General features: G+C 41.8%; 1 protein-coding gene across 1 annotated transcript in view; it reads right to left on the reverse strand.

The window, feature by feature from the left end:
• Positions 1-10216: 10216 nt before the first annotated feature.
• Rab18 (RAB18, member RAS oncogene family) overlaps positions 10217-14655 on the reverse strand; it is a 33554-nt gene continuing 29115 nt past the window's right edge. The window contains exon 7 of the mRNA XM_051151164.1: positions 10217-10788. Coding sequence (XP_051007121.1) covers positions 10613-10788 — 176 coding nt within the window. The 3' untranslated portion in view covers positions 10217-10612. The remainder of the gene's footprint in view (positions 10789-14655) is intronic.

Here is a 14655-nt window from a genome sequence, read left to right on the forward strand (position 1 = left end):
AGGAGCATCGGTCATTACCAAGAGCTTTTCACAGATGACATTCTCCAGTGGACAGTCCAGTGGGGCTTTTACCATGCAGCTGTTCTGAGTCTTCACTCTGAGTAGGGCAGCGAGGTCCACTCCCCCGTTGGCTCCTCTGGGAAGTGAGCTGTTGGTTTCTTCTCTGCCTTTGCTACGGAGCACACAAGAAACCCGGTGACGCCTGAAACCAAATCTAAATGCCTGCATTCATACTTTGCTTCTCTTTCACAAATGTTTCAAAAACTGGAAGAGAAAAATCAACTATCTTAAATTTCATTATCTAGGCTAGTTTATATGGAAACTTACTTCAAAATGTAGTCAGGCCATATACGTGTGGTACGCATGTCCACATGTCCACACTCCAAGTGGGACTTCAACAGTTGGTCTTCATATTGCACTTTCTGAAATATTAATGAAAATATACTAACACACACACACACACTAAAATGGCAGGACAGTTTCTGTTATACACGGAGAAGGCCTGAGTAGCTAGGGAATGATAAAGATGAACAATAAAGGCTAATGTATTTTTCCATGTGCTTAGCAACACAAAGCTATCAGCTGTAGGCTGAAATAAATCCTTTCCTCCCTGAGTTGCTTTTGGTCATGGTGTTTTACAGCAGTGAAAAGCCTAATTAAGACATGCATACACAAGTGTGCCTGCTCTTGACCTTGGCTATTGTGTGCAAAATAAGTAATAAAAATATATTAGTCAAAACAGAAGTCAAATCAAGCTCTTAGCCAAGAAATCCTTAATAGTTAACAAAAAAGTCCAGAGGTCTTATGATTCATATACGGTTCCTGTAACAATTATATACTGCAAACTTACAGAATGAAAAAACAACTCTAGGGGAATAAGTTCATACAAAATAAAATTAGATTCACTGTTCATAACATTTCCCCACTCATAAACATAATTAAAACTGATACTATGATTAAAAGAATACTAGGCATTAAAATGTTTAGAACTGGGTGCAGAGGGATATGCCTGTGCCCTCAACTCTGTGGGAGGGGAGTAAGCACACGAGTTCAAGAGTGCTCTGGGCCATTGCAAGAACTGTGTCATGGGTAAACTATACACCAAACATTGTTTAAATGCTCCTATTATTTAAAAGGTCTGTTAGCAATAAACAAGTTGTATAAGCAACTGAAGAACTTAAAAAAAAATTATATATCAAAAGAAAAGTCGTGGAGAATCCAGGTGTTGGCTCCAAAACTGCAATTTGATGCTTGTGCATACAGGAAGGATGTCTCTCTCAAAAGAAAAGACGTTCAAAGCATGTTTATCTCTATTAAAAAGCCACTGTCCAGAAACATGCCTGACAATAAGCGAATGGCTAAACCTAGCTGTGCTACAGCACGACCATAAAATACTGCTGCTGGGCACAAAACAGCACGGTATGTACACATATCTTAGACCTTAGATGGCTCTCAAGGGCTTGTGCTCAGTGATAAGGGCTCATCTTCAAATGTTACTGCGTTCATTGCCTTTCTTTGTCACTGCAGCAAAGTACTGTAAGAGAAGCCATGTAAGGGAAGCAGGATCAACTATGCCTGCAGGGAAAATGGACAAGTGTATGGCAGCAGGCTCTCATATTTTGGTGAACAGGTCCCCAGAGAACCAGACTGATGCTGTGTTGAACTGTAACTCTCAAAGGCCAAGCCCACTGACTCAGCTTCTCCAGGCAGACCCTAACCCAAGAGGATTCTGCAAGCTTCTCCAACTGCAAGGGACCAACCATGCATATAAATACACAAGCTTGTGTGAAGCCTGCCTCAACAATCATGTCACATGATTCCTAATCTTTTCTCAGCACAGGTGTCTGAACCTAGCTCTTATTATGGGTTACACAGACTACTTGCCTTACCTACCACTGCCTGTGTGTGTGTGTTTGAGAGAGAGAGAGAGAGAGAGAGAGAGAGAGAGAGAGAGAGAGAGAGAGAGAGAGAGAGAGAGAGAGAGAATATGAGATCATGTGTGTTCCAATGCCCCTGGAGAGATCAGAAGAGGGCAGCAGATCCCCTGGAGCTGGAGTTACAGGCAGCCCAATGTGAGTGACGGGACCTGAGCTAAGGCATTCAGCAAGGACTGTAAGTGTTCCAGTGCCTCTCATTCTCTTTTGAGACAGGGTCTCACTAACTTGCCTGGGCCAACCTTGATCTTACCATCTTCTGGTGTTAGCTTCCTAAGTAGTAAGATCATAGGCCTGTGCCACTATGCCAGCCTTTTTAGTAACATTTCCCAAATGGTAATAATATTATATAAATAGATGGAAAACCAACTGGTGATTGGTATGAGGTGAGGATAAAGTGTGACGATAAAGGGATGGAAAAAGAGGCCTTTGTGAGGAGGGAACATCTTGGTGGTAAGGTTAATCTGCATGTAATAAAATGGCACACACATGAGCCACACTGACATCCTGCTTTGACTCATATACTCCACAGTATCTCTAAAACTTCCTCCAAGTCTGTAATTATTGCAAAATAAAAAGATAAAATTTTAAGTTAGGATATAAAAATAAACAATCCTCTGAAAATAAAAACAGAATGTATTAAACCCTCAAAGCCTAGCCAAGTGGAAAAAAGACAAAAAACACAATTATGGATATTAAAAAAAAATGATAAAACCCCAGTTACAAAAGAAATTCAGACACATAAGTCAACAGCAATGAGGTTTAAATTATAAGTTAACTATAGTAGGCCTGGCTAGCTTCCTAGCAGAGTGGCTGTCTGTGGATGGCCAGAGTTGTGCCGACTCTGCAGCAGACATCATTCCCAGGCTTGAGGGAGAGCACAGCTGTGAGCAGGGACTGTCCTCTTTGTAAGATCTTAAGCTCCATAGAGCCTGTAGAGACAGAAGCTACACAAAGCCAGAGTTCGCTCTGAAAGCCCATTTCCTAGGCTACAACAGAGTATGTGTTAACTTCCCCACCAAAGCAAAAGAGCAAGTTGATCCACCAGGCATTGAAAACCAGAGAGCAGACAGATGCATTTCAAAAACACAAAGATGGTTTGTGAATGGAAGTCAGTAAAATAATTTGTCATATTAAACCAAGCAGCAAAACCATCTGACCATATCAACTGATGACCAAAAAAAAAAAAAAAAAAAAAAAAAAAAGCTGTCATTCCCCTAAGACTGAATATATTAAAATGAGGATACATCTATTTTCTTTCTTGAAGTAAAACAAAAAGCAGACAGTATATCAAAATGTAAAATACTAACACTATTGTTATAAATTGAGCAGCAGACAAAATAACTCCTCATGTGTTGCAAATCTAGAAGACAAGCTGGTGTTGTGATTCATACTTCTAAACCCAGAACTCAGGCTGGGATGGGAGGACAGGTGCAGTTCAAGACCAGCCTGGGCTACAGTGACTTGAGCCAATGTCAGCTCTTTAGAGATCCTGTCTCAGGAAAATAAATAAATAAATCTAGACTATATTAAAAAAGGGCTTAGCATTTATAGCAAATATAGTAAAAGGTTTATGGGAAATATGAAAATGGCAGGTTTTTATTACAGGGAAAACCAGAGGAGTGAATAAAAAGATGGATATACAACAAAACATGACAAAATGCACTAACAAATATAGAGGGCCAATATGAAGTCCTAAATTTTGATTAAAGGACATAAAAGCTAAATACGTGGAAAGACACATCAGGTGTCTGGATAGAATGACTTCTGAGACATCACTTTAATAAAGTAATGTATAAAATTAATACAGCTCCTGTCAGAATTCTCCAGGTCTTTCCATGGAACAGCAGAATGATTGCCAAAGTGGCTTAAAAAAAAGAAAAAAAAAAAGTGATGAGAATGGCTTAAATCTTATCAAAGAACTACAGTGATGGATAGGAATATTCTAGAAACTCAACCATATACAGGAACTTACCCTTTGATCCTTACAGCACCTTGGGCTCAGTGTCTTTCCTTCAGCTCACCTCAAGCATATAAATATGGCCTGTATCCCACACCCCAGTGTTGCGCATCTGCCTGACGTTCTGTCTGTCCAGCTCACCCAACTTGGCAAATACATGCCAGAAGATCTTACCCAACAGGAACACCATCCTTTGACCTCACCCTATTTGTTGGCGTTGCTTCCCTTTTCTGCTTTGCATGTGCTTCTTATATTTGCTTTTAAATAACTTCTGCATCAATTGTGATCTTACCCCTTAAAGAAGCCCAGTCTGGTCCGTTACAGGCTTTAGTTCACAGCTGCAAGCACTATTTCAGAGGCACTGAAACTCTACAAGGTGGGGCCTAAATAAAGTACATCAGAGGACAGATCCTTAAGGTATCTTGCCCTTGGCCCATCCCTACCTCTGTTTCCTGCCCATGGTTTGAGCTGTTTTGCCACGGTATTCAGACCCATTACAGACCCTAGGCACCAGACCCAGAGACTGCTTCTACACAGAGCCTTTCTTATTCCAGCAGACCCTCCCCATCAACACACATTGTATAATCCATCCATCTTAATATCTTCCTTAGGCTGGGGGCGGGGGCGGGGGCGGTGGTGGTGGCACATGCCTTTAATCCCAGCACTCAGAAGACAGAGGATCGCTGTGAGTTCAAGGCCGGCCTGGTCTACAAAGCCAAGGACAGCCAAGGTAACAGGGAGAAATCCTGTATCAAAAACCAAAATAAATAAATAAAATTCTTCCTAGACACAATTACCAAATTCCATTTACAACTCCCAAACTGTCTCCTACTAATGGCTTCAATATTCCCAAATGGAAACCTACATGTTCTGTCATCTGTTCTCCCTGGACAGCCAGGGACCTGCAGGCTCTGGAGCCACACTGCTGGTTCTGAGTCACCTGTGAAAGATGTGGGTGGGTTACTGACTTCCTGATGCCAAGGTTTCTTTTAACAAGAAGGATGAGAACACTGCTCTGTAATGCCAAAGGGCTCTGGAAGGATTCCATGGTTTCTTGTGAACAGCAATTGGGAAACGCCTACCAAGCCATCAACCCTTCACCCACTGTTGGCCACTGTCACTGCAGGAACAACTCCCTCTCCGTCACCCCTGAGAAACTTGCAGGCCTGTTTCTACTCCTCCAAACATTGCTTTTGAAACAAGTATCAGACCATATTACTTCTCTGTGACACAGTTGGCTAGTCATCTTCCCAACCACTTTATTTTTTTTTTTCCCCCTTGAGACAGGATTTCTCTGTGTAACAACAGCCCTGGCTGCCCTAGAACTCACTTTGTAGACCAGGATGACCTCGAACTCACAGCGAGCTACCTGGCTTTACCTTCCTGAGTGCTGAGATTAAAGATGTATCCCACCACGCCCAGCTGCAACCAGTTACTCTTACATAACTTATTTTACATTATTTCTAATGTGTGCATGTCACTGCACCCATGGAGAAGTCAGAGGACAACATGTAGGAGTCAATTCTCTTTTTACCTTATGAGTACTAGGCATTGATTCAGGTCACCAGGCCTGGCATCACGTGCCATTACCCACTGAGCCATTTTATTGGTCTCCTACAGAACTTTTATAGAACTAAATTTCTTAACATTCTAACTAGGTGGCTACATTCCAGGTAGCAATACGCTTGGGAAGTTTCATTTCTCTAAAAGGAGCGAGCTCTGTAAGGCAGAGTGCTGCTGGCCTTTCTTTCCTGCTATGGAGAATACAGATATGAGGAATAGAGCTCCACTGTCCGGCAGCAGTATGAGCCATGGATGAAAGCCTATGGATGGGGTAGGGCTGATGCACACCACTGAATCGCCACTTGCAGAGGTCAGAGGATAGACTTTACTGTCAGGCCTCAGGTGCCTCTTCCTCTTCATTGGAGTCAAGGTCTCCGATTGACCTGGGACTTGGCCAAGTAGAATCTGTCTCCACAATATTGGGATTACAAGTGTGTTCCAGCTTTCTGCATGGGTTCTGGAGAGCTGAACTTGTGGCCACATGCTTGCAAAGTACTGAGGCATTTCCAGAACCATCTTTAGTATATTTAGTATATTTTTGACATGGGAAGAAATGGGAAGATAGCTCCATTGGTAGAGTGCCTGCCGCCCAAGTATGAGGACCTGGGTTCTGTTCCAGAGGTACAATGCCAAGAGAGAGTTCACATTCATTCAGAGAGAGGCAGGTACTTGGAGCTCTTTAACCAGCTAGCCTAACTGAATCAATGACCTTCAGGTTCAACGAGAGATGCTACCTTAAAAAAATAATGTGGAGAGCAATTGAGGAATACATCTGATTTCAACCTCAGGCTTCTATCAATGTGCATGAACCTATGAGCTCATCCACATAACATATATAAAAAATGAGTTGTAAGTTTCCTCATCACTAGTATAGGGATACATATACCAACTTGAATTCTAGTCTTTAAAAATGTACTAAAATGATCACATTTTTGCTTTAAAAATTCTATGTAGAATTCTGTAGAGGGTGGTATACACCTTTAATCCTAGGAGGTGGAGGCAGATGTAGGCATATCTCTGACTTTGAGGTCAGACTGTCTACATAGCTCCTGTAACTCAGCAATCTTAGAGGGTCAGATCCATCCTGTTATTCTTGAGAAGGAGGCAATGCTTAAAAGTAACAGAGCCAACCCAGAAAGCCAAGCTCATAGTAATACCTCCCAAGCACAGTCAGGCATGACTATTTGTAAGGTGAGTTAGCCAGAGACAAAGTAGGTGGTGGTGTTATGTTGGTGAGAGAAAGAAGTACGTTGATTACTAACTACAACATACATGAGTAAGAGCTCAATATAACAGAAACACCCACTTAGAGAGTAGATTATTCACCCTTCCCCCCAGTAACCAAAGAAATACAACTCAAATGACATCACTTATCATGCTGAATAAGTGATGAAAGAAAAAGACCCCTATAGGCTCATGTATTTGAGTGCTTGGTCTCTTGTTGATGGAACTGTCCCTGGGAAGGAAAAGGATTGACCTTGTTGGAGATGTTACTGGAGTGGGCTTTGAGGTTTCAAAGGATCAGGATGCTACTGCTCCAGTACCATGCCTAATGGATTTTCTCCATGATAGTCATAAACCTATCCTCTAAAATGATATACAATTAAATGTTCTCTTTTGTTAACAGCTGCCTTGGTCATGCTGCCTCTTCAAAATAATGGAACAGTAGGAAAACTGTGTGGACAAAACAAACACTTTGAAAAGCATTACTAGTGAAGTAGACTCAAGAAATATTACTAGAAGCCTACCCAAATACTAAGAAGAGTTCTAAACCACAATACCTATTTTTTCCTGACCCTTAGAAAATACTCAGAAAAAAACAAACACCCAAACTGTACTTCAAAGACACGGTGGCTCTAACTGAGTCTGGGCTATTCCCAGACAGCCAAGTACTGGTGCAAGGGACATCTCCACCTCACAGTTAGGAGACAGCTATGGCTCTTGAGAATGCAAAGCAGTCAGGTCCAACTCTGGTGCATTTAACTAGAATGAATCTATGCATGGAAACTCAATTCTTGAAATAAATCCCCAACCCACCCCCAGTTATGATTTTAAGCAAAAGACCATTTCCAGACTATGTTTCTTTTTTATGCCCAATAACAAACATATAAGGAGTGCTGGGCTGTAAGTCTTTGTATCTCTCCTAAGTCTCGGACCTTTATTCCACCTGCTCAGCTGCTGGGATCTTTACATCAATAGTTCCAAGGATAGGATTCTATCTATGGGATTCATTTCACAAAAACAGACCTGAAACACTTCTTCTACATATAGCCAAATGGACTGCGAAGAAATATGAGCAAACTCAGCTCAGTTGTTTAAGTTAAGCTGCTAGTAACTGACCAGTGAGGAGACCGAGAGGTCAGGTACAGGAGTAAAATCTCCTTGACAGGAATTCAGTTGTGTCACTGAGCATGATATGACCTTGGAGAAATTGCATTACACATCTATTTGATAACCTTCTTCATCTCTCTCTCTCTCTCTCTTTCTCTCTCTCTCTCTCTCTCTCTCTCTCTCTCTCTTTCTCTCTCTCTCTCTCCAACCTCTGGGGGATGCAACAAGTGGATTGAGAGGTTGGAGCCAGTCTTGGACAGAAGAAGATGATCTCAAACAACAACAAAAACCAAACTACAACAAAAGACACTTTAAAAAAATGGGCAAAAAAAGTAGTGCAAATTATCATAAGGTTACTGTAAGGCTTTAAAAGATAATTTAGTAGTTAGGACACCAAGCATCAAGGGTGGTTCAATAAATGCTCATAACCACTCACTAATTAAAAGATAATCCAGTAATTTAAGTCTATGCTGGTTCTCCAAGTTCTACTAGCATCTGCAAAGAGCTTGAGATTAACTCAAATAATTCTGAACACTATTAGCAAAACTGTTACTTACTTAGGTGCCTGATCTCAGGAGCTAGAGTGATCATTTACAAACCTTCACTAACAAACATTAATCTTGGGCTGGGCGTGGTGGTGCACGCCTTTAATCCCAGCACTTGGGAGGCAGAGGCAAGAGGATCACTGTGAGTTCAAGGGCAGCCTAGCATTAATCTTTCAACCACACAGTGAAATGAAAGTCATATTAAAGAATTTGAATACTATAGTCACATGATCCATCTAGAGACAGCAAACAATATAAGGTTATAAAATAAACCTATCAAAGTTAATTTGTGTGTGTGTGTGTGTGTGTGTGTTCAAGTATATGGGGGTGTACATGTATGTCCATATGTGTAGAGACCCACAGATGACACCTGAGGCATCCCCCAATTGCTCTCCACTTTATTCTTTGAAGTGAAGCCTTTCTCAACTGAACCCAATACTTGCCAACATGACTGTTCCAGCTCTCCAGCTTGATTCTGGAGTCTGCCTCCACCTTCTGACTCTGGAGTTTGTAGCTACACTCACCTGGCATTTTAGGTGAGTTCTACGGATGCAAACTCCAGTCTTCAAGCTTGTACAGCAAGTACTTTGTCCAATGAATAAAGACATCAAATCAATTTTTAAAAGTTATATTCAAATGACACACATACGCAAGTTCTGATCAAATCAAGATGACAATCTAACGGTAATAAAGACGATATAACTCATGGAGCAAGAATAAGCAGAAGTCTTGTTATGACAGACTCAAAACATACCTAAATCTAAAACTTAATGTAACGTGACCAAATTAGAAGTGCATGTGTGAGATACCTTCTTCTAACATTATAGAAGCAAAAGTCTTACATTTAATAAAAATATACAGAATGTATAAAAGCTCTAATCATATGTAGACTACCAAGTATAAATGAAGTAATGTGAGGTTTCCATAAGTGAAGTCGCCCTGTTCAGAAAAAGGCCAATCTGAAGTAAACCCATTAACACACATATTGCAAAGGTACACAAAAATGTTTATCATTTACCATTGTACACAGAGAATAAACTGCAAAAATTTAAAGGGGATAATACAGTGACCAGGCTAAGTACATTTTACTTATGAAGCATAAATAGCAGAGGTCAAAGGAATTAAATAATGTATGAGTGAAAAAACATACAATGTACCATATAACAAGGAATTAGAAAACTGAATATTGTGGAAAAGGTTTATTACTCTGTACAGGTTGGTTTTTAATAAACTATTAGCTACTTGTTACAGTAAATTATCAATGATCTCATTGCAGTAGCATTTCCCCACCAGTCAGAATCTGGAAGCAATACTCCTTTTTCAAATTAGCATTTAGTGTTTTTCTCCCCCACCTTCAAAGCACAGAAATAAGTTTTTTAATAGCAACTAGCCATTTATGGAAGCCATAAGATACAGACAGTCATTACACAACGAGCTACAGTTGAGGCACCTGGACAAAAACTACCAACACTTGTGAAAAAAGATGTTGGTTTTAAAAGTGGAAGTGTTAAAGCAGTGATAATATACTGCTCACATCCTTCTGAAACCCAAATGAGGGATAGCCTTACTGGCATCCTGCCATGTAACTAAAACACCACACCAGGGGTCAGGAACCCAATGTGTGCAACACAAGGTCAAAGCTCCAGGTAACTGAGCTAATCACTGGAGTAAATTAAAATACCAAACTGCTTTAACTTATCAATACTATTTTGGAAGCATCATCAGAATAGAGATTCAGTTATGAATTGGCCTGGGCTATAACCTGAACTGAGAATTTTACTTAGTACGAAGAATCTCAAACATGCTAGAAAAGCTGTGACTCATACTTTGCTATTCCTCAAGGGAAACTGGACCGGCTTGATGATACCTACATGCCTCCCACGGTTCTAGTTCTACATACCAAGTAATTCAGTAATTAAGCAAAAGGAAGAAAAAAAAGCAGACTTGCAGCAACACATACTAGACAGATGATGTTTTTCCTTAAATGACATGATAAATGTAAATCATAAAATCAAATGTACTCATGAAGGCACACCTATTTTATGTTACATTAACAAAACAAAACAAAACAAAAACCAAAATACTATAGACTGCAAACTGTGCATGCTTACCATAACATTTCACCTGGGAAAGCCAATGAGGGGGTTTCTTGCAAATACTCACTGCCATGATAAAAACAATTATGTGCAAACTGCAGGGTCCCTAATAGCAGTTAAGAGTTTATATACAGAAAGATGTCACTATCTGATCAAATATGCAAGAGAAGGAATTCCCAGAGTTTATAGCACAGAGCAGTAACCGCCACAGGCTCCTCCTCCGTGGCTTTCTCCCCTGTGTGACAGCTGGACTCCTTTGTTCTGGTTCTCACTCTCCCACAGTCCAGGTGTCTGAATGATCTTTTCAACAAGCTCCTCAAAGGCACACTGAACACCATCACAGGTTTTTGCGCTTGCCTCTAAAAGTCAAGAAAAAGGACCACAGTATATTTTTTGTTGGACATAGTCTTATGTGTGGCTAGAGAATATAGCATAAACAGAAGCCTACAAGATAATGACAATCTAACCAGCATTTTTCTTTTCTGGACAGGGTTTCTTTGTGCAGTTTTGGCTGTCCTGGACTCACTTTGTAGACTAGGCTGGCATCAAACTCACAGAGATCTACCTGCCTCTGCCTCCCATGTGCTGGGATTACAGACGTGTGCCACTGCACCCAGAAGCAATGTCTAGATACAGGCTTAGAATTAATAAAATTTCTCCACTCCCCACACAGAGCTACTTAAACTCTACCCACCAGTAATCAGCTTAGCCCTTAGGGTTGTAAGGGCTTGTAAGACCATACTGTGCATTAAGTCTTTTCCTTAAGTTTTCAGTTAATTTTTCAAATGAGCCCTCAAAGCAGAAAGCATTCATATTAGAAAATAAGAAAACCCATGCTCCAACATGACTAACTTGAATCTTCTGAATGTGTAGCTAAGTACACAGAGCAAGATGAAATGCTGACAGGGAAGCCCACTGCCCGTTTCGTATGTGCTCACACAGCCCTCTAAGCCAAGTACGTATGTGTCTGCCTCACTATCTAAGGAGACAACTTGCATTCCTTCTTTACTGATCTATCTCAGCGCCTGTTTCAGTGTTTTTTATAATATATTTTATTAATTTATTCATGTTACATCTCAATTGTTATCCCATCCCTTGTATCCTCCCATTCGTCCCCCTGTATATGCTCATAGGGTATCAAGTCTTTTCTTGGTAGCCTGCTATCCTTCCTCTGAGTGCCACCAGGCCTCCCCTTGTTTCAGTTTTTAATGCTGAGGATTGCTCTGTGCATGACAGGCATGTGTACTGTACCACTGAGCTAAACCTCCAGTCCCTGATCTAGTGTAAATAAGGATGTTTGGGCATAGGGCCATAGAACCACCTTGGCAAGGATTCGCTGCTTACCCCACTATTAAGTTTACAAGCTTCCTACTTGTCCTATTTCTCTGTGGAAAGGTGAGTTGCCCATGCTGTTGCCCCAAACACCCCTTCTCCAGCTCCCAGGATGCCACTCCTTCATTTTTCTACTAAAGGCTCATGCACCTGTTTTTTTTTTTCTAATACCATCAATCTAAATGTCTGCTAATATTTTCCATCTTATTAACAAGACAGACTTGTCCTAGAGTCCATATACCTTTCTTGGAGCCACTCAGTGTCTCTATTCTGCATGGAAATCATTCCAGAGTGTTTTTTGAATATGCTACTTTCATTATCTCACCTCAAAAGCTTTCCTCAACTGGCAGCAGCCAAATCACATCCAAGGGTCACAGTACCAGGGCACTCCTACATCTACCTCTATGTACATACCTATAATACCCTTTAACTATTAAGTTAGGCACAGTAATAATAATTAATAAGAAAATCAAACAATTGTAACAATATACTGTAATAAAATATTTGGGGTTTTTTGTTTGTTTGTTTTGTTTTGTAGACAGGATTCTCTGTGTAGCCTTGGCTGTCCTGGACTCGCTTTGCAGACCAGGCTGGCCTCAAACTCAGAGATCTGCCTGCAGCTGCCTCCCAAGTGCTGGGATTAAAGGTGTGCACCACCACGCCTGACTCTATATTAAATCTTGTTCTTCATGTTTACAGACAAAGACTGACCATGGTAACTGAAACTGTGAGAAGGCGTGCCCTGTAGGGCAGGCACAGTTTAACCTGGCTTCTGTTCCCCTGGCTCCATTAGGGCATTCCTTTCACGCTGGTTCCTCTGGTCAAGTTGAGCACACTAACCTCACCTGATGCCCTTGGCATGGACATTACTAATTACTTCCCTCTTGTCTCATGGCCTTTCTGCTGGCTCCTCACTGGAGTAGCCTAGAGGTCGAGCTTCAGCCCTTCTGCATCCACATTCTTGAAACAATTACACCAATTACAACATTTTCTGCTTTCCTTTTTTTTGTTTTGTTGGTTTGTTTGTTTGCTTTTTGAGACAGGGTTTCTCTTTGTAGCCTTAGTTGCTGTCCTGGACTCACTCTGTAGACCAGGCTGGCCTTGAACTAACTGAGATCTGCCGGCCTCTGCCTCCCCCACCACCCCGGTTCTATCACAGCATTTCAAATGCCACCCAAACAACTAGCGCTCCTATTTGTTATCTGAACACTGTCCCATCCTGTTTCTAAGTAAAAATCCTGATTCCTGTTCCCCTCACCAAATCTACTTTACCTCGGTCCTCCACTCCAAGTAACAGGAGCATAGCCCACCTACTCCTTGCTCAAACTAAAAACCTGCAGTTGGCTTTAACTTTTCTCTTTCCTTGGCCTCCTCTTCCACGGTTTCCACATATCCTGTCAGTTTTAACATTCAAGTATTTCCCAGAGCTATCAATTCGCCATGGCCCACTCACTGATAGTGACAGCATCAGCTTTATTACCCTGGTCACAGCAAGAGAAGACCAGCTTCCTATTTCATACCCAGACCATGCTCTAGATGCACAGATGACAGCTCCCTCCTGCTCGTAAGCACTATGCTGTCCCTACCTCTAGAAACACTACTATCTCAGAGTTTAGCTGTGTACACTGTCTTTTCTGCTCAATAGCACACTGTGCCAACAGCTTTCCCTGTGTGGTCACCCTGGCAGTCATTCTGTCCTCTCTCTTTCCTTCATAGCACTGCCTACTTGCTAAACCTGCTTCCTATACAAGAATGCAAGTTCCAAGAGGGTAGAGCATTTGTCTGTTTAATGTTATATCCTCCATGTTCAGGAAAAGTAGGAAAAGATACCACATGGATATGTGGGACATGCGGCAACTCAACATTAAAGGTGGCATCCAATTCCCTTCAGAACAGCAGCACCCAGCCACTTAACCCCTTCTTGCCTCTGTACAAGTTCTCAGTCCACCTGCCGGTTCCTAGTATCTGAGTAACAAGATAACTAGGTCACAAATTCCTAAATTTTCTGCCAGATGAGATTCAACATGGGTAACTTTTTTCAACAAGACTGTGTGTGCATGCGTGGCCGTGTGTGTGTGTGTGTGTGTGTGTGTGTGTGTATGTGTGTGTGTGTGTGTGTGTGTGTGCGCGTGTGTGCGCGCGTGCGCACGTGCGCAAGTGAGTGCCTGTGGAGACTAGAGGTTGCCATCTAGTGTCTCTTTATATCACCCTCCACCTACAGCCCCTCACAGAACCTGGAGTTCACTGGTTTGGTAAGACAGATGGTCAACAATCCCAGAGACTCCTGTTGTCTCCACATCCCCAGCACCAGGATCCTAAGTACTTGCCACCATGCCTGGCTTTTACATGGTTCTGGGGGTGGCATGCAGGGCCTCGTGCTCACGGGCAAGGACTTCACTGACTTAGCCTTCTCCCCAAGACCGACCACTCGTTTGTATGTTTTACCAGGAGACATTTATGAACACTAATTCATTCCTAACCACACTGTACAGTACAAAGTCACTCTCTTAAAAGAGTTTTACACCTGGGTCTAACTGCTCTTTAAAAACTTTGTTTGTGTGGTTGACATACTGCATGGTAGGCACAAGAGGCTTGGTTTATAACAAAAGCTATAAGAGGATGGCCAGATGGTGGAGGCTTTGATGAAGATGCCAACAAGACTCGTGTGTGTGTGTGTGTGTGCGCGCGCACGCACATGCATTTGTGCGTGTGTGCGTGCACCAGCAGGCACATGTTCACACATGTAAACTCATGTGCTGGTGTCTGCAGAAGCCAAAGGATCTCCCTGGATCTGTAAGTCACCTACATAAGTGCTGGGTACTGAACCTGGGTCTTGTGCAAGAGTGTAAGCACTCTTAACTGCTGAACCGTCTCTCCAGCCTAAGCTTGTGTAA

The sequence above is a fragment of the Acomys russatus genome, chromosome 9 (assembly GCF_903995435.1).
Source record: "Acomys russatus chromosome 9, mAcoRus1.1, whole genome shotgun sequence".
Lineage (NCBI taxonomy): Eukaryota > Metazoa > Chordata > Mammalia > Rodentia > Muridae > Acomys > Acomys russatus.